Raw genomic sequence first — 23,902 nt, 5'->3', positions numbered from 1 at the left:
ATGCAATTAGCACAGAGGCACAGCAATTATGTCACAGAGTGGTATGGTTCATCTCAGACTAGCAATGGCACTTTATACCTTAATTCTCAGTCAGCACTAACTTCAGAACTGCGAGGTTCTGCAAGGTGCAAGAGAATGATATTGTGCCTTGTCCCTCCAAACCTTCCTTTTCTTCCTGTGGAGATGCATTAGTCACTGCTCATTACCTCCCTGGCACAGGAAAAATTAGAAACTCACCAATCCTTCCAACCTTACAGGACCTCAGGTTGATGCTCTAACCCATGGCATCACAAAAGCAGTGCTGACATTTTACTATAATGAATCAACATGGAGCCATTCACATTTTGTAGAAAATTGCAATTACCTGTGGCAGCTTTTAACATAAACGTAGTTGACCTCTTGCTGAATTCTGTCAAAATGAACCCATTGTATGTTACAGTGGTTGCAGTTAGGGTTAAATGGATATCTTTGTCCATAAAACCATGGTTAACAATGCTGAAATAGACATCAAAATCACTTCCAAGGATTGGCTGGGCATATTTAATACTGATCTTTAAATCTTTCTGCTGTATGTTGGTAGACCTGATTTTCATTCCTGCTTTGTTGTAGACTTCCCGTTCCTTTGCAGAACCTGTTAAAAGGAGGACACTATTCATTCTATTGGTTAATGGAAAATGGAGTCAGGTGGGGGGACAAGAAAAAGAGTCTTGTGATGGAAACAATCCCTACATAATATAAATAACGTACAATTGTTCAGGAAACAGTGATACTACAACCTTGTAATCCCAAAATGTTTGCAATTTTGAAGTCTATTACGAAACAACGCGGTGCATAATTACAGCTAGTTTGCAATCATAATGAAACATGCAACTCCAGCTGTTTCTTCAATTTGTTAAGCCTAGTCTTCAAGTCACCTTGGCTTCATTGATTTATGAATTCAAGTGATCAGATGGTATAATTACTTCCATATTATTCTGCTTTTGTCATTTTGTGTGTTCACTACTTTTTATGTTTGTACAAGTCAACCAATGATTCAGTGATTACAGACCCCAGATGATTACCAGTTACTAAATCTAGAATTTAAAAAGACCTATAAAATTTGAGAGATAAAATACAAATTAAATCAAGGTCAGCAAATGTTTTGAAGAGACCTCTCCCCCCAGTATCCATCAAAGTGAAGGTATCGCACAAACACTTACTATAATGGGCAATGGCATCCATTAAAATAGTCATCTGAGCTGATGAAACAACTTACATTTATATGGCATAATTAACATAATGAAATCTGCCAAGCTACTTAATGAGAGGAGCATCAATTAAAAACATTTTTAACACCAAGCCAGCAAAGTAGATAGCAGGACAAATGACCTAAAGCTCGGTTGAAGAGGTTAATTTTAAGGAACAGAAGAGGGATAGAAAGGCAGAGAGGTTTAGGGAGGGAACTGCAGAGACTGGGGTCAAGACAGCTGAAAGCATGGCTGTCAGCAGTGGAAGGTTTAAAATCTGGGATGCACAAAAGGCCAGAATTAGAGGAGTGCAGAGATCTTGAAGGGTCATAGGACTGGAGGAAGTTACAGAAATAGAGAGGAGCCAATTTGAAAACAAAGAGGAGGATTTTTAAATTGAGGTGTTGTCGGACCAAGAGCCAGTGTAGGTCAATGAGCACAGCGGTGATGGTTGAACGAGACTTGGAGCAATGTAAGGTATGGGCAGCAGGGTTTTGGATGAGTACAATTTACATAGGATGGAAGATGGAAGTCCAGCAAGAGGAGCAGAGGAATAGTCAAGTATAGACAATATAGTCAATGGAAAATGACAATTATTCATTAAGACTGAAGAGAGTTCATGACCTAAACAGAGATGAAAGTCTCTGGCCTGTCTGAAAACATGACAAGGCTGCTCCATGGTGATTTTTAAAAAGATGAACACTTATATTTATATTTATTTTTATTTATTTTTCTACTTCAGGGCCTGATGGTAACCCAATATCTGAAATTCTAACATCAACAGAGATTCAGAAAATTAAATTAATCCCATCTGGGAGCTGAGTGGATTGATCCACTATTTAGTGTACAATTCAGCTACAAAGACCAGGGATGTCCTGGATTTGAATTCTAGCCTGAGCTTATTTAATGTCAATCTCAGCTCAGGACTATGCAACATTAGTCTCAATGTCTTGGAAGGGTTAAAAACTCAAAACCAGCTTTGTTGATTGCTTTTGAAACTGGACATGTGGAGTTCACAAGAAGTTTGGATTTGGTTGTTGCTATGCCAAATAGCCCACTCTCTAGAATCATACTTGGGCAAAGGAGGGTTGTGCTAGCTATAGTGCCTGGCCCATCATGATGTTGGACCTCTAGGAGAAAAGTGGCAAGGGATGAATTTAATTGAGAAAAGACTGAAAAGCATAGCTTAAGAGCTGTGTATGTTTGTTGGGACTTCGTACTGCGACAATGAACTCACCTGTTGGGAAACTGATGGGATTGAGTGTAATTCTGCTTTTAATCCCAGTCCAATTTTATTCTTCATCATTGTCAATGGAGCATAATATTGGGCGGGATGTAAAACCAGTGTTCCACCTAATCCCATGGGCTTCCAACCCAGCGAGTTAGGTTCAAATGAGCCCCACATGTCTCTCATACATTGTCCCATCTGAGCAATGGTTCAGAGCAAATTCTTCAACACATGGAAGATATGAAAAAGAGGCCAGTGCTTTCATACTGGGAAAAGAAAAGGCAATCCAGAGAAAAAGTAATTGCTGAGTCTCATTTCACCATTTCCTCTTTTCAAGGTTCAGAATAACATTACCAAATCTCTGGGAACATGTTGGCCAATGTATGTGCCAGTGGTAGCAGAGATGAGGGACAAAAGATATGAAAAACCTGCATTAAGTATTCACATATGCAACTTCCATTTTATTATTGTGAGCAGTAAAAATCCCCTACCCTCTGGGTATTTATAATCATGTGTTAAATCCTCTCGTTCATCTGTGTAGGCACTTTTTGTAATGATCTGTTTTCCAACTTGGTGCTGTTTGACTCCCAGCTCTTTTTTCGATCCATCTTTGTTTACCAGCCAGTAAACCACATCTGCATTGACCTCGGCGAAGATGAACACAGCATCATATTTCATATCCACATGACCTTCCTTTATTGCTTTGACAGGGCAAGGGCCGCAGCAGAATATGCCTGATGGGACAAGGACACCACTATAAGATACTGGAGGAATATCTACCTGGGCCAAATTTTAACTTTCTTCCTGCACCTCCCCTGAAGACAGTAACTGGTGATGAAGTTTGCTTTCCACTGCCTCCCCCAAGTGGCCATTCTTCATGATTGGGCCTAGACTGAGTTTGAGTTAAGCCCAAAAGTATCCACATCCAAATTCCACACAAGTATTTTCAAGCAGGAGTTGCTATAGAGATGAGGAACAGGAGCTCATGCTGCCTTCCCTCTCATCCTGCAGTTCAGGGACTGTCTGGAAACCCAGACTGGGGTCAAGATAATATATTTATGTTACAATTTTATTTGCAGTGCTGTGACTTAAAATCAATGTGGCCTGAAGTTAATTGACACGTTCAACTTGAAATAATAATCTCACCTGTACTGGAAAGTGCCTCAGTGTGTCAGCAGTAAAGTCTGGAAGGTCCATTCATGGGATGTGGGCATCGCTAGTAAGGCCAGCATTTATTGCATATCCCTACTTGTCCTCTAGAAGATGGCGTTGAGTCACCTTCTTGAACTGCTGCAGTCCAGGTGGTGTTAGGGAGGGAGTTCCAGGATTTTGACCCAACAACATTGTAGGATCAGTAATATATTTCCATGTCAGGACGGTGTGTGATTTGGAGGAGAACTTACAGGAGTGAAAGAAGAATCATACGTACTGTAAATGTTAACTCTGTTTCTCTCTCCACAGATGCTGCCAGACCTGTTGAGTTTTTTCGGTATTTTCTGTTTTTATTACATGAGTAGTGGTATTGGAATGCAGCTTGTCATGGTTTGGATTACAGAATCATAGAAATTCTGGCAGAGAAGCTGCCATTTGGGTCATCAATCCCATGCTAGCTGTACATCACAGTTAACTGCTATTTTTTTGTATCTTTAAGAATTTTCCTTCAGTATTTATCTAATTTTCTCCCGAGTTTTATGATTGCTTTGGCTTTACTGGCACTTACGGTAAATCCCATACTGTAATGAATAAACTTCCTTTTTTGTGTTGGTACATTTATTGCATTTATGTCCTTTCTTGCCTAGCATTAGGAATAATCTTTCATGATTTACCATCTCAAACATTTTCATAATATTATACATTTCTGTTAGAGTATTAGCTAGCTACAGTTGTGATTCAACTATTTGAAATTGTATGGAGTGTTTTATTTTATATTTTAAGTTTGAAGTATTAATGTTCATAGCTTAGATTTTTATTTCTGTTTTCAGCCTCCTTCTCCTGAAGATGCGCACTGGGTACAGGTCCAAAAACAGCAGCAGCACTCCAGTACCTTACCAATTGGCCTTTCTTAATGTGTGAACTGATCTCCACTTGTGTTGCAATTGGGTTTCCAGACAATCCCTGAACTGTGGGGTGAGATAGAATGCAGCATGAATTCTTATTTCTCATGCTTGAAAACACTTGTGTGGAATTTTCTCAATAGGTAGAGCAGCCTTTAAGTTTCAGTTAGTCGACCAATATTCTTCAGCGTCCCAGAGCCAGAAAGGAGGTGGAAAAAAACATTATCCAGGGTTTCAGCTTCTGATTGGCCACCAGTGAACATCACTGAGAAAATGCACATGTGTAGATGGCTGAAAGAGGACAGAATTGGTTTGGTTCAGATTCCTTTATGACAGTCAATGTATCAGTTTATACTTGAAAAATGACTACTTGAGCAAGGTACCAGGGGGTCACCGGTCTCTGTGAACCCGCCTTAGCATAGGTCAGTGCCTTCAGCAGATGGGGAGCAGAAAATTGGCAAGTACATAAGCTTTTAAAACTCATCAAACTCCAATATGGGGTGTGGTGCAGATTCACCAGATTGATACAAAGGTTAAAAAGGTTAAATTATGACGACAGGTTGTATAGTTTAGGTGTGCATTTCCTTGAATACAGAATTGTTATGACGTGGCAAATGATGTGTGCCAGGCGGACCAAATCCACAAGGGAAACTTGGTTGCATTATCACAACAATTTTGCATCTTGTATTTATGACGAAACGTGTGCACTGAATTCAGAAGTAATGAGTCCCCCAAGACCTTTAGAGATTTTAAAAATATTTATTAACTAAATAAAAATTTTCAAGCACATACAAAAGACTACAATTGCTTACTACTGTAACAAATCCTAAAATTCCTAACTGACTGACTCCCATTTACACACCTCTTTTAAGGCAACAGTCCAAAATAGATTTTAGATTTAAAACAAAACCAGCAAGCCAACACAATATCCACTTGACAGTGGAATTCCAAATAGCTTCCCTACCTTCAGTTACTTTACATAGCAGACTTTTGCACAAATGGCTGGAGGCTTCTTGAAGGCAGTTTCACACACTCCTGTTAGATCTTACATGGCCCTCTCCTCACATAAACTTTCATTCTCCTTTATATATGTTTCTCTCTCTTTAATATGTATATTCTATTCTTCTATATGTCTTTGAAACTGTATCTTCCTCATAATATAAAAACTTTCATGTTGCCAATATTGTCAGTAACATTTGGGAAAAATAAGCACACTCCTCAGCCTTGCTTATCTGGCTTATCCTTTTGTAATCCAACAATCCCTTCCCTTATTTAAAAATGCAAATTCTCTTCACATCTCACATGCTAAGCCAGCATTCATGTTTACTCATTAGTAGCTCATGCACATTTCTACACTTAACTTCTTTTGATAATTTCAAACTTGCAGTCTACTCGACTCCAAATGTAATTAAACCACACAGAGCAACCTATACTTAAATCCATAAACCTGCTTTATAATGTAGCATCCCAAAATATTTGAAAATTATTATACTTTCATCACAGAATATTAAGGAGTGATTTAACAGTGGAGCTCAAGGTGACTACAGGATTTGATAGGGTAGAGAGGCAGTCCAGAAACAAGGGAATGTAACTTTCAAATTAGAGCTAGGCCATGTAGGATTGATGTCAAGAAATACTTGTTAAAATGTGTTCAAATGGTGGAAATCTGTAATTCTTCCCCAAGAAACTGTTGAGGCTGGGAGTCAATTGAAAATTGCCAAACTGAAATTGACAGATTTTTGTTGGAAATGATATTAAGGGTTATGGAACCAATGCGGTGGAGAGATGGAGTTAAGATATGGATCAACTATGATCCAATTGAATAGCAGAACAGGCTCAAGAGACTGAATGACCTACTCCTGTTCCTCTGTTTCTAATATCTTGAGTGATAGGCTGCAGATGCAGAATGGATTCAGTTTTAAAAATGTATTCTTGTGGTTATGGTTGTCACTGGCAAGGCCAGCATTTGTTGAAATGAATGGCTTGCTAGGCAGTTTCAAAGGGCAGTTAAGAGTCAATTACATTGCTGTGGGTCTGGATTCACATGTAGGCCAGACCAGGTAAGGATGGCAGATTAGTGAACCAGATGGTTTTGTTTACAATTGATGATAGCTTCATGGTCACCATTGCTGAGACTGACTTTCCAATTCCAGATTTTAAAAAAATTAATTGTATTAATTCTATTAAACACTGTCCCCAGAGCATTAGCCTGGGTCTCTGGATCACCAGTCCAGTGACATCAATACACCACCATCTCCCCCACTATGAATTAAGGTGATATTGCTTGAATCTCACTTGCTTGAATCTCACATTCAGAGCTGAAGCAAATATCAGGGCTCTGAATCTACCCTGATGAAGCATGATCTTCTTCTGATCCTTCTCAAAACCACATGCTAACTGATGTGGAGTCAACCTGGACAGTTTTAATTATATATATATATAAGATAATTCAGTTTTAATGTTACCGTCACTCCGTTCTTGTGGAGTAGGATCCAAAGCCTGCCATCCATCATAGCCAGGAGGAAGGTCAGGACGGGTCATCCATGCCTCCAGCCAGCAGTGGTAGTTCCTGTGTGTAACAATTTAGTAATGTGAAATAGTTACAGTGAAAGTACTCAACATATTAACTAGACATACAGCAATGAGGATAGAAGAGTCAAGTCAAAATATTAACACATGACCAAACATAAAACAATAAAGGGTGTTGACTTAGGCTTCTGGTGTTGCAGATTGGAGATCTGGATCCATATTCTTACAGCAGATCTACCAAAGTGTGTTTGTTTTAAAGATAGGTGCAGGTATGGGCTGTTCCAGAGGAGACATTAATCTCCAGCATCAAAACCTGAGGAAGTCTCCCACACCAAAATTAGACATCTCTCTAACGTAAAGGTAATGGCGGTGGATCTCTTCTATGCCAAGGTGATGGATGAGGTAGCAGTCTCTCAAAGAAGATGGGAGAGACTGGAGTCACTCTTTTGCCAAGGCCAGAAGGAGTCAATCCAATAGGAGGGCAGGGCATACGCATGGCTGTGGTGGGGGGAGGAGATGTTTCTCCAATGCTAAAACCAGAGGATGTTTTTCTCTCTCTCTGATGCCAAAGCCAGACAGCATCTCAGTCACTATTTTCATCTGGGGGTAAGCCAGCTAGCCTTGTCTATTGGGTTGTCACCAAGTGGCCTTTTAAGAACATGGAGGAGGCCACAGACTAGATATACTAGAAAAGGGTATTGGGATGAAGTCAATATTTTTCTGAAGCAAAAAACCCAAACCATGCAATATTACAGACATTTGCACTAAATTGATGTTCTTTCAGAACTGTCACACGGCCATGAGTATTTGTATATATAGTGTTCATTAACAAGTCCTGGGAGGGAAAAATTCCTAGCATTTACCAGACCATATCTTTCTTTTTTGAAGGCACACGTGAGTAATCTTCACTACTATAATACTGATCCACTTTGAGATTGCCATCTGTGTCATGAGCAGAGGAATAGTTTGTAACACAACGACTTGGGATCCCCAAGCACCTCAGAACTGGAAAACAAAATGCAAGTATGGTAATGAATGAATCCATTTCAAATTAGCAATTCAAGGCACTGCCAAGTTTGTATGTGCTTATCAAGCTTCCCCCATTACTCATTCAGTAAAGTCATTGCCAATGAGCAACTCCGCCAGAAAATCCAGGGAGGCCCAATGTTTATTAATGGTCTGAGCATTGCTTGTTGATCTCAGCTGGGGATGCTATACATTGTTCTCAGCAACCTTGAAATAAGGAAAAAGGAGAATTAAACTCACTCCAATTGATCACTATTCATTGAGCTCCCTCAGGAAAAGTCCACGTGTGCCTACTATGTGGGGCAGGATTGACTCTTTACATTGACCTGATTATATTAACAGCTGCAAAAAAATAATTTAACACTAATGTGTCAAGTGTTCAAATAAGTAAGCACTGGGGCCAGTCACGTTAGGATAGTTAAAAACAAAAAACTGGGGATTCTGGAAATCCAAAACAAAAACAGAATTACCTCGACATTAGGATAGTGATTTGTTACAGAATAGCACAACTAACAAATCTGAGCAATTTTGACACTGAGTGGATGTAGATAGAGGACAGTAATTTTACACAAAAAAATCCTAGACTAGGCAGAACATTGTAAAACAAAAACAGAATTACCTGGAAAAACTCAGCAGGTCTGGCAGCATCGGCGGAGAAGAAAAGAGTTGACGTTTTGACTCCTCATGACCCTTCCACAGAATTGAGTGAATATTAGGAGAGAGGTGAAATATAAGCGGGTTTAACGGGGGGGAGGGGGGGGGGTGGAGGGAGAGAAGTTGGGGGGGGGTGGTGTGGTTGTAGGGACAAGCAAGCAGTGATAGGAGCAGATAATCAAAATATATCACAGACAAAGGAACAAAGAGGTGTTGAAGGTGGTGATAGTGTCTAAACGAATGTGCTAATTAAGAATGGATGGCAGGGCACTCAAGGTACAGCTCTAGTGGGGGTGGGGTGGAAAGGCTAGCAGGGCATACAAGATTTAAAAATAATGGAAATAGGTGTGAAAAGAAAAATCTATATAAATTATTGGAAAAAACAAAAGGAAGGGGGAAGAAATGGAAAGGGGGTGGAGATGGAGGAGGGAGTTCAAGATCTAAAGTTGTTGAATTCAATATTCCGTCCAGAAGGCTGTAAAGTGCCTAGTCGGAAGATGAGGTGCTGTTCCTCCAGTTTGCTTTGGGCTTCACTGGAACAATGCAGCAAGCCAAGGACAGACATGTGGGCAACAAAGCAGGGTAGAGTGTTAAAATGGCAAGTGACAGGGAGGTTTGGGTCTTTCTTGCAGACAGACCGCAGGTGTTCTGCAAAGTGGTGGCCCAGTTTACATTTGGTCTTGCCAATATAGAGGAGACCGCATTGCGAGCAACAAATGTAGTAGACTAAGTTGGGGGAAATGCAAGTGAAATGCTGCTTCACTTGAAAGGAGTGTTTGGGCCCTTGGAAGGTGAGGAGAGAGGAAGTGAAGGGGCAGGTGTTGTATCTTTTGGGTGGGCATGGGGAGGTGCCATAGGTAGGGGTTGAGGAGTAGGGGGTGATGGAGGAGTGGACCAGGTTGTCCTGGAGGGAACGATCCCTACGGAATGCTGCCGGGGGTGTGAAGGGAAGATGTGTTTGTTGGGGGCATCATGCTGGAGTTGGTGGAAATGGTGGAGGATGATCCTTTGAATGCGGAGGCTGGTGGGGTGATAAGTGAGGACAAGGGGGACCCTATCATGTTTCTGGGAGGGAGGAGAAGGCGTGAGGGCGGATGCGCGGGAGATGGGCCGGACAAGTTTGAGGGCCCTGTCAACGACCTTGGGTGGAAAACCTCGGTTAAGGAAGAAGGAGGACATGTCAGAGGAACTGTTTTTGAAGGTAGCATCATCAGAACTCTGTCCACCAATATCCATTACAAGCCTACCAACTCCCACAGCTACCTCGACTACAGCATCTCACACCCTGCTTCCTGTAAGGACTCCATCCCATTCTCTCAGTTCCTTCGCCTCCGTCGCATCTGTTCTGATGATGCTATCTTCAAAAGCAGTTCCTCTGACATGTCCTCCTTCTCCCTTAACCGAGGTTTTCCACCCACGGTCGTTGACAGGGCCCTCAACCGTGTACGGCCCATCTCCCGCGCATCCGCCCTCACGCCTTCTCCTCCCTCCCAGAAACATGATAGGGTCCCCCTTGTCCTTACTTATCACCCCACCAGCCTCCGCATTCAAAGGATCATCCTTCGCCATTTCCACCAACTCCAGCATGATGCCACCACTAAACACATCTTCCCTTCACACCCCCTATCGGCATTCTGTAGGGATCGTTCCCTCCGGGACATCCTGGTCCACTCCTCCATCACCCCCTACTCCTCAATCCCTACCTATGGCACCTCCCTATGCCCATGCAAAAGATGCAACACCTGCCCCTTCACTTCCTCTCTCCTCACCGTCCAAGGGCCCAAACGCTCCTTTCAAGTGAAGCAGCATTTCACTTGCATTTCCCCCAACTTAGTCTACTGCATTCGTTGCTCCCAATGTGGTCTCCTCTACATTGGCGAGACCAAATGTAAACTGGGTGACTGCTTTGCAGAACACCTGCGGTCTGTCCGCAAGGAAGACCCAAACCTCCCTGTCGCTTGCCATTTTAACACTCCACCCTGCTCTTTTGCCCACATGTCTGTCCTTGGCTTGCTGCATTGTTCCAGTGAAGCCCAAAGTAAACTGGAGGAACAGCACCTCATCTTCTGACTAGGCACTTTACAGCCTTCTGGACTGAATATTGAATTCAACAACTTTAGATCTTGAACTCCCTCCTCCATCCCCACCCCCTTTCTGTTTCTTCCCCCTTCCTTTTGTTTTTTCCAATAATTTATATAGATTTTTCTTTTCCCACCTATTTCCATTATTTTTAAATCTTGTATGCCCTGCTAGTCTTTCCACCCCACCCCCACTAGAGCTGTACCTTGAGTGCCCTGCCATCCATTCTTAATTAGCACATTCGTTTAGACAGTATCACCACCTTCAACAACTCTTTGTTCCTTTGGCTGTGACATATTTTGATTATCTGCTCCTATCACTGCTTGCTTGTCCCTACAACCACACCTCCCCCCACCCACCCCCCCCCCACCCCCCACTTTAAACTAATTTATATTTCACCCCTCTCCTTATATTCACTCAGTTCTGTGGATGGGTCATGAGGTTTCGAAATGTCAACTCTTCTCTTCTCCGCCGATGCTGCCAGACCTGCTGAGTTTTTCCAGGTAATTCTGTTTTTGTTTTGGATTTCCAGCATCCGCAGTTTTTTGTTTTTATCTCTATGTTTTTGTTTTTATTTTTTTGAACATTGTAAATTGTGAGCAGGTCCAAACAATTACTTGGCACTTGCCACACTTACAGGTGTAGAAATTTGCCTTTGGCTGGTATCGCATGGGCTGCCTGTTTCACAGCACATCCAATATTGACTCCAACAGAACTGAATATCAGATGGGGCATATAACATGTGGCCAGTGCTGTACAGCCTGCTTTATGCTATTGCCCAAAGTGGATTTCTACCCCATGATGTGCATGAATGAGGTGAGCAATACCAGGTATGATAGTATAATGTAGTAATGAGGCAGCCTTTGTCTCATAAGATGATGGTTTGGGCCTCTGTGTTAAACATTGCCCGGTGTAGCTCAGGACTCCAACATGGCATGGTCATCTCTGCTGTATTTGGTGCAGAGGAAGTCAGTCGGCTGGGAAATGCATGATTGACTGGCCTCTGTTTTCTTTGGGCCCTCTTCTCAGTTAGCTGTGCATAGTGGTTACGTTACTTTACCAGTAATCCAGAAGGCTAGGCTAATAATAGGGAGACACAAGTTCAAAACCTACCATGATAGCTGGGGAATTTTACATTCAGTTAATTAATTAACCCTGGAATAAAAAGTTAGTATTAGTAATGGTAAGAATGAAACTACCAGATTGGTTCAGTAATGTCATTTATGGAAGGAAATTTGCTGTCCTTCCTCAGTTTGGCCTATATATAATTCCAGACCCACAGTAATGTGGTAGACTCTGAAATGCCTTCTGAAATGGCCTGGAAAGTTACTTGGCTGGGCATTTAGGGATGGGAAATAAATGCTGGCCTAGCCAGGGACATCTACATCCTGTGAATGAAAAAATAAAAAACACAAAGTATCCCCACAAATATCAGCATCCACACAAATCTATGCAGGGAGTCATTTGATTTAAAAACTCATGTCAGGATGCTAACAATGAACAGGAAGAACAGAAAAATCTTAGTGCACAGCTATTATGAGATGCTATTTGTGTTATACATTCCACAGACTCTCTTAGTTCTTACTTGTGAAGTTCCCTGAGGAGAAGGAGGGAGACAAATAATTAAAATCTTTTCTGATTATGTTGAAGTGAATAAATGCCCCCAACAGCAACGAACACAATTTGCAATTATAAAGTATCTTTAACATAGAGCAATATCCCTGAGGGACCTTACCTGTGCAAGCTACAGCAGCAAAGACCCAACACTGCCCGTATCGTACTTTATCAGCCCCAGAACTAGTCCACAGGCGTAAAATCGGGAGACTCCCAGTCCATCTGGTGGGGGCGATCCCATCAGAGTAATTACCATCCCACCTTCCCAAAAGCACACCTTTATCATCATTTGCATTCACCTTTAAAGGCGGGAGGGGAAAAAAAATAAAACATCTAGTCTTCCCTTCATTAATAAATGAATAAATATTTACAAGTATGTGCACAATCTTCAGTCAAAGAAAAGGTCTCTTGTTGAAGATAGAGCTTTACTTAAGCAAATTTAATATATAAATCATTTTGATAGAGCGGTTTCTGCAGATGAATTTTATCCGTTGACAAGAAAAAGTGAACTTGCCTGGCTTGTTCTATACTGTGCCAGTATTGGGTAGTTATTTTCTGTTGGCTCCAGTCAGTCTCAAATTGTGTACAGTGTGTAATACATGCCAAACATCAAAAAGAACCTTTTATTTGAAAGGCCTTGGCTTCCTTCTTTTGAACAAATTTACGTGGTGGTTAATGATTGCGAACAGGTTGTAAATTGTAGCATTAAGTCAAAGGACCCTTACCTTATTTACTGATCTTTTGCATATTTGACTGGTTACCAAGCTCGTCATTGATACAAATAAGAGAAAAACTTTCCTGTGTGTGTTATTTTTAATGAATTGTTTCCTCTGTATGTTAGTTTTAATCTTATGAACAAGATTAAAGTGAACATGCAGAGGAAACCATCAGGGATAACGATCAAAAGAATGCAGCAAACAATGCTTTCATCAGCTTCATGAATAAAAGTAATTTGTTCACTATGGCCCTGTGCTATTGTATGGTCAAGTTTACACTGATAATTCTACAAGACAGGAGAGATTCAACTTTCAGCCATGCCATTGGGAGGTGGTGACAATGGTGAAAAGGCACTTCACAATGGGGATAAGGGGGGAAAATGAACAGATTTGACAAGCTGGTCATCATGTGCAGACAATTGCAGCTTGGCATTGGCAAAGGCATTTTTGTTTAGGTCAGCTGCTGGGGAATGGGTTGAATTATTGTGGTCTGGGGGGGTAAACAAAGAAATAAAAGCACAAAAATGGGGGTGGGTGAATTGTTCATCAGAAGTATCCAACCCTTAACCAAACTGAATATTTTTTTAACAAATGCCAGATACAATTGTTATTGCAGTCAGCTTAAAATCAAGGGTTGCATCTTACCTGTGTCGAGCGGGCTGGGCAGGAGCGGAGCCGATCACTGCCCGTGATTGGCTGTACGCCGCCATTTTACGTGGGTGGGCCAATTAAGGCCCGCCTAGTGTAACGCTCGGCCAGGAGCGCTCAGCGCTACCTGTGCGTCGGGAGGAGGGAGAGAGAGTCGGGGTCTGCGCTCTTTCACACATTAGAATGTTAAAAAAAATTTGTTATAAATAAAGTGAAAAATTATTTAAACATGCCCCCTCATGTGACAGTGTCACATGAGCTGGGACATGTTTGTCAAGTTCACCAAATTTATTTATTAATTTTATAAAACCTTCAGGAAACCTCATCCCAATCGTGGATGAAGTTTCTCTGGAAAACGTGAAGGCTGCTTGGGCTCTTCGCCTGCCCACCAACCTTAAAGTTGGATGAGCAGTGGTGTTAATGATCTTAATGACTTTATTAATGGCCTTAATGGGCCTTTGACAGTTCAGTGGGCACAGCCGCCTCCGGCGCGCACCCACCGAACGCAATATCGGAATGACGCCCAATGATGTCAGGACACACGCCCAATGTCATCTCTTGTCATTTTGTGCGTTGGCATGTCGGGCCCGTCCCCGCACACTGATGGCTATGTTCTGGCCTAAGACTTGTTGTGATAGATTGAATGAGATGGGGTTGCATTATGAACAGAGGCCAAAACAACAGACGTCACCTAGAGTGATTTGCAAGTAACTTACCAGGTAATAATGCCCCCTTAAGGCAAAGTGCACATTTACAGAAAAAAATCTCAGACATCTCCGAGCTCACCATTGCAGTCACTGTTCTGCTGATATATACAGGATCATTTCTTCTTGGTGCATCAGCCAGTGGATTTTTAAGTGCAGATAAGCTGTTGTCCAAAATTAGAAAGCAAATATCGATAACATCTTTTTCAAGCTGTAAAAAAAACACAAAACGGCACCAAGTCTTGGAACAACATGCTAAAATTGGAAAAACAATGGTGGGTAGATTGTGAAAACTTAAAGGATACATTACTTGTCCAAAATTCCATGGTAACGTGTAGATGTTGGCATATGAGCCATGATAGAGCAGTCCATTCTCATTCAGGATGTATTCCTGCAGCAGGTCCTCATCAGGCAGGTACACAGCATCCTCTGAGGGGATAAACAACTTAAATTCCAAACCATACTCTACATGCCAAAGTCCTCTTTTCAGCTTCACTTCATTTGCAAGTTAGTGTGCACAAAAGCGTGTTAAAAGTGGCTCACTGGGTTAATGCACCATCTAGTATTCAACCAGGCTCTATTTGTTAGTAAGAAATGAAATTAAATCGATAGCAAGAAATGACGTAGAGTCAGATGACGTAGAGTCTGTGTGGGTAGAGTTGAGGAACCGCAGAGGTAAAAATACCATAATGGGAGTTATGTACAGGCCTCCGAACAGTAGTCAGGATGTGGAGCACAAGATACACCAGGAGATAGAAAAGGCGTGTAAGAAAGGCAAGGTTACAGTGATCATGGGGGATTTCAATATGCAGGTAGACTGGGAAAATCAGGTTGGTAGTGGATCCTAAGAAAAGGAATTTGTAGAATGTATACGAGATGGCTTTTTGGAGCAGCTTGTGGTGGAGCCCACTAGGTAACAGGCAATTCTAGATTTAGTGATGTGTAATGAGGCAAATTTGATAAGGGAGCTTAAGGTGAAGGAACCCTTAGGAGGAAGTGACCATAATATGATAGAATTTACCCTGCAATTTGAGAGGAAAAAGCTGGAATCAGATGTAACGGTATTACAGTTGAATAAAGGCAACTACAGAGGCATGAGGGAGGAGCTGGCCAGAATTGACTGGGAGATGAGCCTAGCAGGAAAGACAGTGGAACAGCAATGGCAGGAGTTTCTGGGAGTAATTTGGGAGACACAGCAAAAATTCATCCCTAGGAAGAAGAAGCATGCTAAAGGGAGAACGAAGCAACCATGGCTGACAAGGTAAGTCAGGGACAGCATAAAAGCTAAAGAGAAAACATACAATGCGGCGAAGAGCAGTGGGAAACCAGGGGATTGGGAAGCCTACAAAGACCAACAGAGGACAACTAAAAAAGAAATAAGGAGGGAGAAGATTAAATATGAGGGTAAACTAGCCAGTAATATAAAAGAATTTTGCAAGAGTTTTTTTAGATATATAAAGGGTAAGAGAGAGGCAAAAGTGGACATTGGGCCGCTGGAAAATGATGTTGGAGAAGTAGTAGTGGGGAACAAAGAAATGGCGGAGGAACTGAATAGGTACTTTGCATCAGTCTTCAAGGTGGAAGACACAAGTAACATCCCCAAAGTTCAAGAGAGTCGGGGGGCAGAGGTGAGTATGGTGGCCATTACCAAGGAGAAGGTGCTAGGAAAACTGAAAGGTCTGAAGGTGGATAAATCACCTGGGCCAGATGGATTACACCCCAGAGTTCTGAAGGAGATAGCTGAAGAGATAGTGGAGGCGTTAGTGGTGATCTTTCAGGAATCACTGGAGTCAGGAAGGGTCCCAGAGGACTGGAAAATAGCTAATGTAACCCCCCTGTTTATGAAGGGAGTGAGGCAAAAGACGGGAAATTACAGGCCAATTAGCCTGACCTCGGTCGTTGGTAAGATTTTAGAGTCCATTATTAAGGATGAGATTTCAGAATACTTGGAAGTGCATGGTAAAATAGGGCAAAGTCAGCATGGTTTCATCAAGGGGAGGTCATGCCTGACAAGTCTGTTAGAATTCTTTGAGGAGGTAATGAGTAGGTTAGACAAAGGAGAGCCAATGAATGTTATCTACTTGGACTTCCAGAAGGCCTTTGACAAGGTGCTGCACAGGAGGCTGCTCAGTAAGGTAAGAGCTCATGGTGTTAGAGGCAAGGTACTAGCATGGATAGAATATTGGCTATCTGGCAGGAGGCAGAGAGTGGGGATAAGGGGGTCCTTCTCAGGATGGTGGCCGGTGACTAGTGGAGTTCCACAGGAGTCAATGTTGGGACCACAACTTTTCACTTTATACATTAATGATCTAGATGAAGGAACTGAGGGCATCCTGGCTAAGTTTGCAGATGATACAAAGATAGGTGGAGGGACAGGTAGTATTGAGGAGGCAGGGAGGCAGCAGAAGGATTTAGACAGGTTTGCTTGATGTCTTCCCAACATGCCTCTTCTGTCATGCTTTTAATCACTTCTGCTAATTGGTCTCCTACCCCAGCTCAGGTTTATCCTCTGCTTTGTCAAGTAACTTGGGGTGTTTTACTACATTATAGAGGATATACAATAATAACTTACTGTTGTTGTAGTTATATAGTTTGTGCTAACTTTTGCAAAATGCAAGTGATGATGTAAAGGCTTTGCCATATCCCAAAATGGCAGGGTTGCTTAAATTAACAGAATCTGAATGCCTGAATGATTTGCTAAGTTGTCACTTTACTCCACCAGTGGTAACAATTTACCACTGAGTTAAACAGTGATCAGGAAATGCAATGTGGCATTAGTACCATCAAACCAAAGCCAACTTAATATCAAGGTTCATTAGAGGTCTGGCATTATATTAAGTAAAAATTTCCAACTGTTGGAAAATGAGGCCCTTAAGCCACTTTAGGACTCTAAGGTATTTATCACTCACAAGTAGTCTGACTATTCCAGTGTTTCTTGTTGCATATATTCTCTACATAATGAGATAGCAAACTGAAAACTAGGTCATGGTCTTGGCATGACCTGACCATTTTTTTAACACATGAAATGTTTAGAATGACTTATTTTTTCTGCAATATATGAAAGGGTTTGGTGTGCAGGTTTGATTGTGGGTACTCTTAGAATCTGGTATATTTCTGCAGACAGTAACGCTCTGTTTAATGACAGATGTGATTTCCAGGGCCATTTAACAGCACATAGTGAATACTACACTTACGTTCCCTGGAGATACGCACATAGGTGCCAAATAACTGAATTGCATAACTCTTCTCACAGTAATTTCATCAATGAAGAAAATAAACTCCAATACTCCTACGTAGTTCTCCTGAAACTAAATGGACCTGTCACACAGCAGCCACTCATTAGATAAGTAACAAGCTTTCTACACTTTTTCTTTAGTTTCAAGATCTTATTTAATGGGATAGGCACAAAGAGTTGGGACTCAGCACCTTGGTGAAGCATAGACTTAGGAAAATAGAAAGTGTTTGTGTAAATAGTTTGTTTAAACTAAATAGATTAGGAAGAACAAATCTCAAGTTCTGCACGGCCAGAACCAAGTTAGATGGTAGATGTGGTTCTTTTTTCAGAGACCTGCAGACTTGCTGGATAGACTAGAAGGTTGCTCCCTGTCCATAGTTATTCCTATGTTTGTGTGTCTTCTCTATTTATTTTGGGAATCCGTAGCCCAGATAATGCTCCAGTAAGACCTAGCCGTGTAATTTTAGGGGGAAGGAGAATGTTGGTTATGTGACAAGACACAAGAAGGTATTCTGAACGTTAAGTATGTGCTACACCTTCTGACAGATTCACAGTCTTATTTAATTCTTACTAGTCAATCTCCCGTGGCTTGGCACATAGAGAATCAAAACCAAGCGTAGTCTCAAATGAATTGTGGTTAGAGGCTGGGGATAATTGGACCAGTTTGCGCAGGCAGGTCAGGCCCCATTGTCAAGTTCCAATTGTCATTTATTTTTATTCAAGGTTAGCATTTATTGCCCATCCCTAATTGTCCTTGAGAAGATGGAGCTACCTTTTGAACCACTGCAATCCATGTGGTGTAGGTACACCCATGATGCTGTTACGGAGGAACTTCCAGGATTTTGACTCAGCAACAGTGAAGGAGCGGCGAAATATCTCCAAGTCAGGATGGTGCATGGCTTGGAGAGGAACTTCCAGGTGGTGGTGTTCCCATGTGTCTGCTGCCCTTGTCCTTCTAGGTGGTACTGGTTGTTTGTTTGGAAGGTGCTGTCTAAGGAACCTTGGTGACTTCCTGCAGTGCATCTTGTAGATGGGACACACTGCTGCTACTGTGCGTTGGTGGTGGAGGGAGTAAATGTTTGTGGATGGGGTGCCAATCAAGCTTTGTCCTGGATGGTGTCAAGCTTCTTGAGTGTTGTTGGAGCTGCACTCATGCAGGCAAGCCGAGAGTATTCCATCACACTCCTGACTTGTGCCTTGTAGATGGTGGACAGGCTTTGGGGGGTCAGGAGGTGAGTTACTCGCTGCAGGATTCCTAGTCTCTGACCTAATTTTGTAGCCACAGTATTTAGATGATTAGTCCAGTTCAGTTTTTGGTCAATGGTAACCTCTAGGATGTTGATATTGGGGAATTCAGTGATGGTAGTACATTTGAATGTCAAGGGGCAATGGTTAGATTCTCTCTTGTTGGAGATGTTTATTGCCTGGCACTTGAGTGGCATGAATGTTACTTGCCACTTGTCAGCCCAATCATGGATATTGTCCAGGTCTTGCTGCATTTGGACATGGGCTGCTTCTGTATCTGAGGAGGTGCGAATGGTGCTGAACATTGTGCAATCATCAACAAACATTCATCAGCAAACATCCCCATTTCTGACCTTATGATGGAAGGAAGGTCATTGATGAAACAGCTGAAGGTGGTTAGGGCTCAGACACAAGCCTGAGGAACTCGTGCAGTGACAGCCTAGAACTGAGATGATTGACCTCCAACAACCACAAGCATCTTTCTTTGTGCTAGTATGACTCCAACCAGTGGAGAGTTTTCCCCCTGATTCCCAGTGACTTCAGTTTTCCTCGGGCTCCTTGATGCCACACTCGATCAAATGCTGCCTTGATGTCAAGGGCAGTCACTCTCACCTACCTCTGGAGTTCAGCTCTGTTGTCCATATTTGAACCAAGGCTGTAATGAAGTCAGGAACTGAGTGGCCCAGGCAGAACCCAAAATGAGCATCAGTGAGCAGGTTATTGCGAAGCAAATGCTGCTTCTTGGCACAATTGATGACCCCTTCCACCATTTTACTGATTGAGTATAGACTGATGGGGCGGTAATTGGCCAGGTTGGATTTGTCCTGCTTTGGGTATACAGGACAAACCTGGACAATTTTCCACATAGCTGGGTAGATGCCAGTGTTGTAGCTGTACCGGAACAGTTTGGCTAAGAATGTGGCAAGTTCTGGAACACAAGTCTTCGGTACTATTGCTGGAATATTGTCAGGGCCCATAGATTTTGCAGTATCCTGTGCCTTCAGCTGTATTTTGATATCATGTGGAGTGAATCAAATAGGCTGAAGACTGGCGTCCATGATGCTGGGGACCTCCGGAAGAGGCCGAGATGGATCATCCACTCTGCACTTCTGGCTGAAGATTGTTGCAAATCCTTTTGCACTGATGTGCTGGGCTCCACCATCATTGAGGATGGGGATATTTGTGCAGCCTCCTCCTCCAGTGAGTTATTTAATTGTCCACCAGCATTAACAACTGGATGTGACAGATCTGATCCTTTGGTTGTGGGGTCACTTAGCTCTGTCTATCGCATGCTGCTTATGCTGTCTGGCATGCAGGTAGTCCTGCATTGTAGCTTCACCAGGTCGACACCTCATTTTTAGGTATGCTTGGTGCAGCTCCTGGCATAACCTTCAGCACTCTTCATCGAACCAGGGTTGATCCCCTGACTTGGTGGTAATGATAGAGTGGGGGATAAGCCGAGCCATGAGGTCACAGGTTATGGCCGAGTACAATTCTGCAGCTGCTGACGGCCTACAATGCCTCAGAGTTGACCAGTCTCAAGATGCTAGATCTATTCAAAGTCTATCCCATTTAGTACGGTGGTAGTGCAACTCAACATGACAGAGGGTGTCCTCAATGTGAAATTGGGACTTCATCTAAACAAGATGGTCACTCCTACTGATACTGTCATGGACAAATGCATCTGTGGCAGGAAGGTTGGTGAGGATGAGGTCAAGTATGTTTTTCCCTCTTGTTGTTTCCCTCATCACCTGCTGCAGACCCAGTCTAGCAGCTATGTCCTTTAGGACTTGGCCAGCTCGCTCTGTAGTGGTGCTACTGAGCCACTCTTGGTGATGGACATTGAAGTCCCCCACCCAGGATACATTCTGCCCCCTTGCCAAATGGTGTTAAACATGGAGGAACACTGATTCATCAGCTAAATCAGCTATGTCCACATTTATAATGAAAACTATCCATGTGAATTTGTCTTAAAAGTGCAATCTGTCATCAAAGGTGGTGCCAGGGAGCACCCACAAGGGTAGGATACTCAGGAGTGCAATTACAGTATGACAAGATATCACAGTCACATTATAAAAGTGGATGTAGAATTTAATTTTGGATGACGTTGACAGGATGACTACACAGATAAGATTTTTATTAACAATAAAACTTAATCCGATCTCTCCTGGCATTGCATATGAAGAGGCAAAACCAGGAGTCAATTGTAAGGCATGATTTTGAATAAGACCCAGACAGTCAGTATAAGTACAGTTCAGGAAATTTGATGAATGGCCAAGCAAAGCTTAAAAGCTGAGGAGGCATCATAAATATCAGAACTGAAGCCCAAAAAGTGGGCCTACAGCACAAAATGTTTTGGATGGATTTCTAGTGGGAGATGCATACAGTGAAGTATTTTTTTTCTATAAATTACTTCCAGTTTTATATTTTCCTTATCTTTTGGATTGTAGTTTTTCACATTTCTATGGTTGCTGAATCAAAAAACAATGAGACAAAAGAATTTGGGAAAAAATCATTTGGATGATTTGAATGGACACTTGTGAGGTACATGCTGGTTAATGAATAGTCGCTTTGAAAAAATAGATCCAGGACCTGATTGCTTAATTTTCTGGTTACTCGTTCCTCATTAGTACTTTTTACTACTTTTGATTTGATCATAATTAGTCACAGATGAGTAATTGATAACTTAGCAGATAAGTGGTTTTTTGAGTCACTCACCATTCTTGCTGAACAGCTATATAACACTTGGAGGTGTAACTCCATAAACACAGGTTAGGCAAAGGCTTTTAATTGTAGAGATACACGAGTTTTTCCTTTTTTCTCATTGGTGAACTCCATCATTTGGAGTCTGCATCTTCTATTGCTGCTCCTAGGTTTTGTTGTGTGGGTTTATAAGAATTACTTTGGTTATGACAGTTTGGTTCATCGGTAGCACTGAGTCAGGTTGTTGGTTCAAGCCCCTACTTAGTGTAGATGATGTGCTTAGGCCCTGACAGTTCATTGTTGGAGGTGCTGACTTTCAAAAGTCCTGTCTACCATCAATACCAAATGGACCAACTGGTCATTGCTCATTGTGGGATTTTGCTATGTGCTAACTGGATTCCATGATTACTTACAAAACAGTGACTATGCTTGGAAACTAACGCATTGCTATGAAATACTTTGGACTGCCAAAGTAAAATGCAAAATAAAGATCTATTTATACTTTTTACTTTCTTTACAGGAAAAGGGTGTTTTTACCAAAACAAATTCAATAATATTCTGTTTTTACTGGATTCACATCTCTCAAGGGCCATATTCACAGAGTATGCCATATGCCTCACAGGAATTTCACTGCAGACTCCTCCCATTTCAAATTGCCACCAATATTTTCTTATCATCTCCACCAGCCAACTTTTCTTTTGTTTCTAAAGTTTTCCAGTTAAATCTACAGCTTACTTGCAGAGAAGCTCAGGCAAAAATGTGGAAACCCTAGTTTGCCTGAGCTTATTATAAATGCGCTCAGCATTTTAGTCATACAATACATGCTGGGACTTTTAAGTAAAGATATATGACTTGTTTATTTAGTTATGAATATGCAGGGCATAGTGGTATTGTCGCTGGGCTAGCATTCTAGAGATCAGGCAATATAAAATTTGAACTCAATAAAAATTTGGAATTAAAAGCCTGATGATGACCACAAAACCATTGCTAGTTGTCATAAAAACCCATCTGGTTCATTAGATTACATTCACTAATGTCCCCCTTTCGGGAAGGAAATAAGCCTACATGTGACTCCAAACCCACAGCAATGTGATTGACTATTAAACTCTTAGCCAGCAATGCTCACATCCCATGAATGAATAAAAAAGAAGTGTATTATGAATTAATAGGATAATTAATATTAATTAAATGCAAATGTTCAGTCAATAAAAGTAACATTTACATTTTGATAATTATTCCGACTAGATACTAACGCACACGCATGCTAAATTAGAATAACAGAGTTCAAGGTCATAGGTTTTCAAAGAGTTAATGGGATGCAGAGTGTCTGTTAGATCATTAGGTTTCTACCCATATAGGAAAAGCAATACTCTATGTTGTAAGCACAATGTTCAGAAAATTCTGCATTCTATATTATGTATTATTGCTTTCCTTTGGGTAGTTGACACCCACTTTCACAGAATCACAGTGCAGAAGAGGCCCTTCGGCCCATCGAGTCTGCACTGACCTGTGAGAAACATCTGACCTACCTGCCTAATCCTATTTACCAGCACTTGGCCCATAGCCTTGAATGTTATGACGTGCCGTGCTCATCCAGGTACTTTTTAAAGGATGTGAGGCAACCCAGCTCCACCACCCTCCAGGCAGCACATTTCCAGACCTTCACCACCCTCGAGGGAAAAAAGTTTTTCCTCTCATTCTAAACCTCCAGCCCTCACCTTGAACTTATGCCCCCTTGTGACTGACCCTTCAACTAAGGGGAACAGCTGCTCCCAATCCACCCTGTCCGTGCCCCTCATAATCTTGTACATCTCAATCAGGTCACCCCATAGTCTTCTCTGCTCCAACGAAAACAACCCAAGTCTATCCAACCTCTCTTCATAAATTAAATGTTTCATCCCAGGCAACATCCTGGTGAACCTCCTCTGTAACCCCTCCAGTGCAATCACATCCTTATATAATGTGGCAACCAGAACTGTACACAGTACTCCAGCTGTGGCCTCACCAAGGTTCTATACAACTCCAACATGACCTCCCTACTTTTATAATCTATGCCTTGATTGATAAAGGCATGCGTCACCACTCCACTAACATGCCCCTCCGCCTTCAGAGATCTATGGGCACACACGCCAAGGTCCCTTTGTTCCTCAGAACTTCCTAGTGCCATGCCATTCGTTGAATACGTCTTTGTCAAATTACTCCTTCCAAAGTGTATCACCTCATATTTTTCAGGGTTAAATT

At 41.9% G+C, this 23,902-nt stretch overlaps 1 protein-coding gene across 1 annotated transcript in view; it reads right to left on the bottom strand.

Annotated features, from left to right (window-relative positions):
* Positions 1-23,902, bottom strand: part of tgm2l (transglutaminase 2, like) — a 36,610-nt gene that overhangs the window by 6,940 nt on the left and 5,768 nt on the right. The window contains exons 4-10 of the mRNA XM_041191168.1: positions 14,789-14,907; positions 14,561-14,689; positions 12,532-12,709; positions 7,901-8,042; positions 6,974-7,077; positions 2,946-3,188; positions 365-631 (exon numbers count right to left, since the gene is read on the bottom strand). Of these exons, the coding sequence (XP_041047102.1) occupies positions 365-631; positions 2,946-3,188; positions 6,974-7,077; positions 7,901-8,042; positions 12,532-12,709; positions 14,561-14,689; positions 14,789-14,907 (1,182 nt within the window). The remainder of the gene's footprint in view (positions 1-364; positions 632-2,945; positions 3,189-6,973; positions 7,078-7,900; positions 8,043-12,531; positions 12,710-14,560; positions 14,690-14,788; positions 14,908-23,902) is intronic.

This window comes from Carcharodon carcharias, chromosome 7 (genome assembly GCF_017639515.1).
Source record: "Carcharodon carcharias isolate sCarCar2 chromosome 7, sCarCar2.pri, whole genome shotgun sequence".
Classification (NCBI taxonomy): domain Eukaryota; kingdom Metazoa; phylum Chordata; class Chondrichthyes; order Lamniformes; family Lamnidae; genus Carcharodon; species Carcharodon carcharias.
The sequence above is the reverse complement of the archived record's forward strand: the minus strand, read 5'-3'. Positions and strand labels throughout refer to the sequence as shown.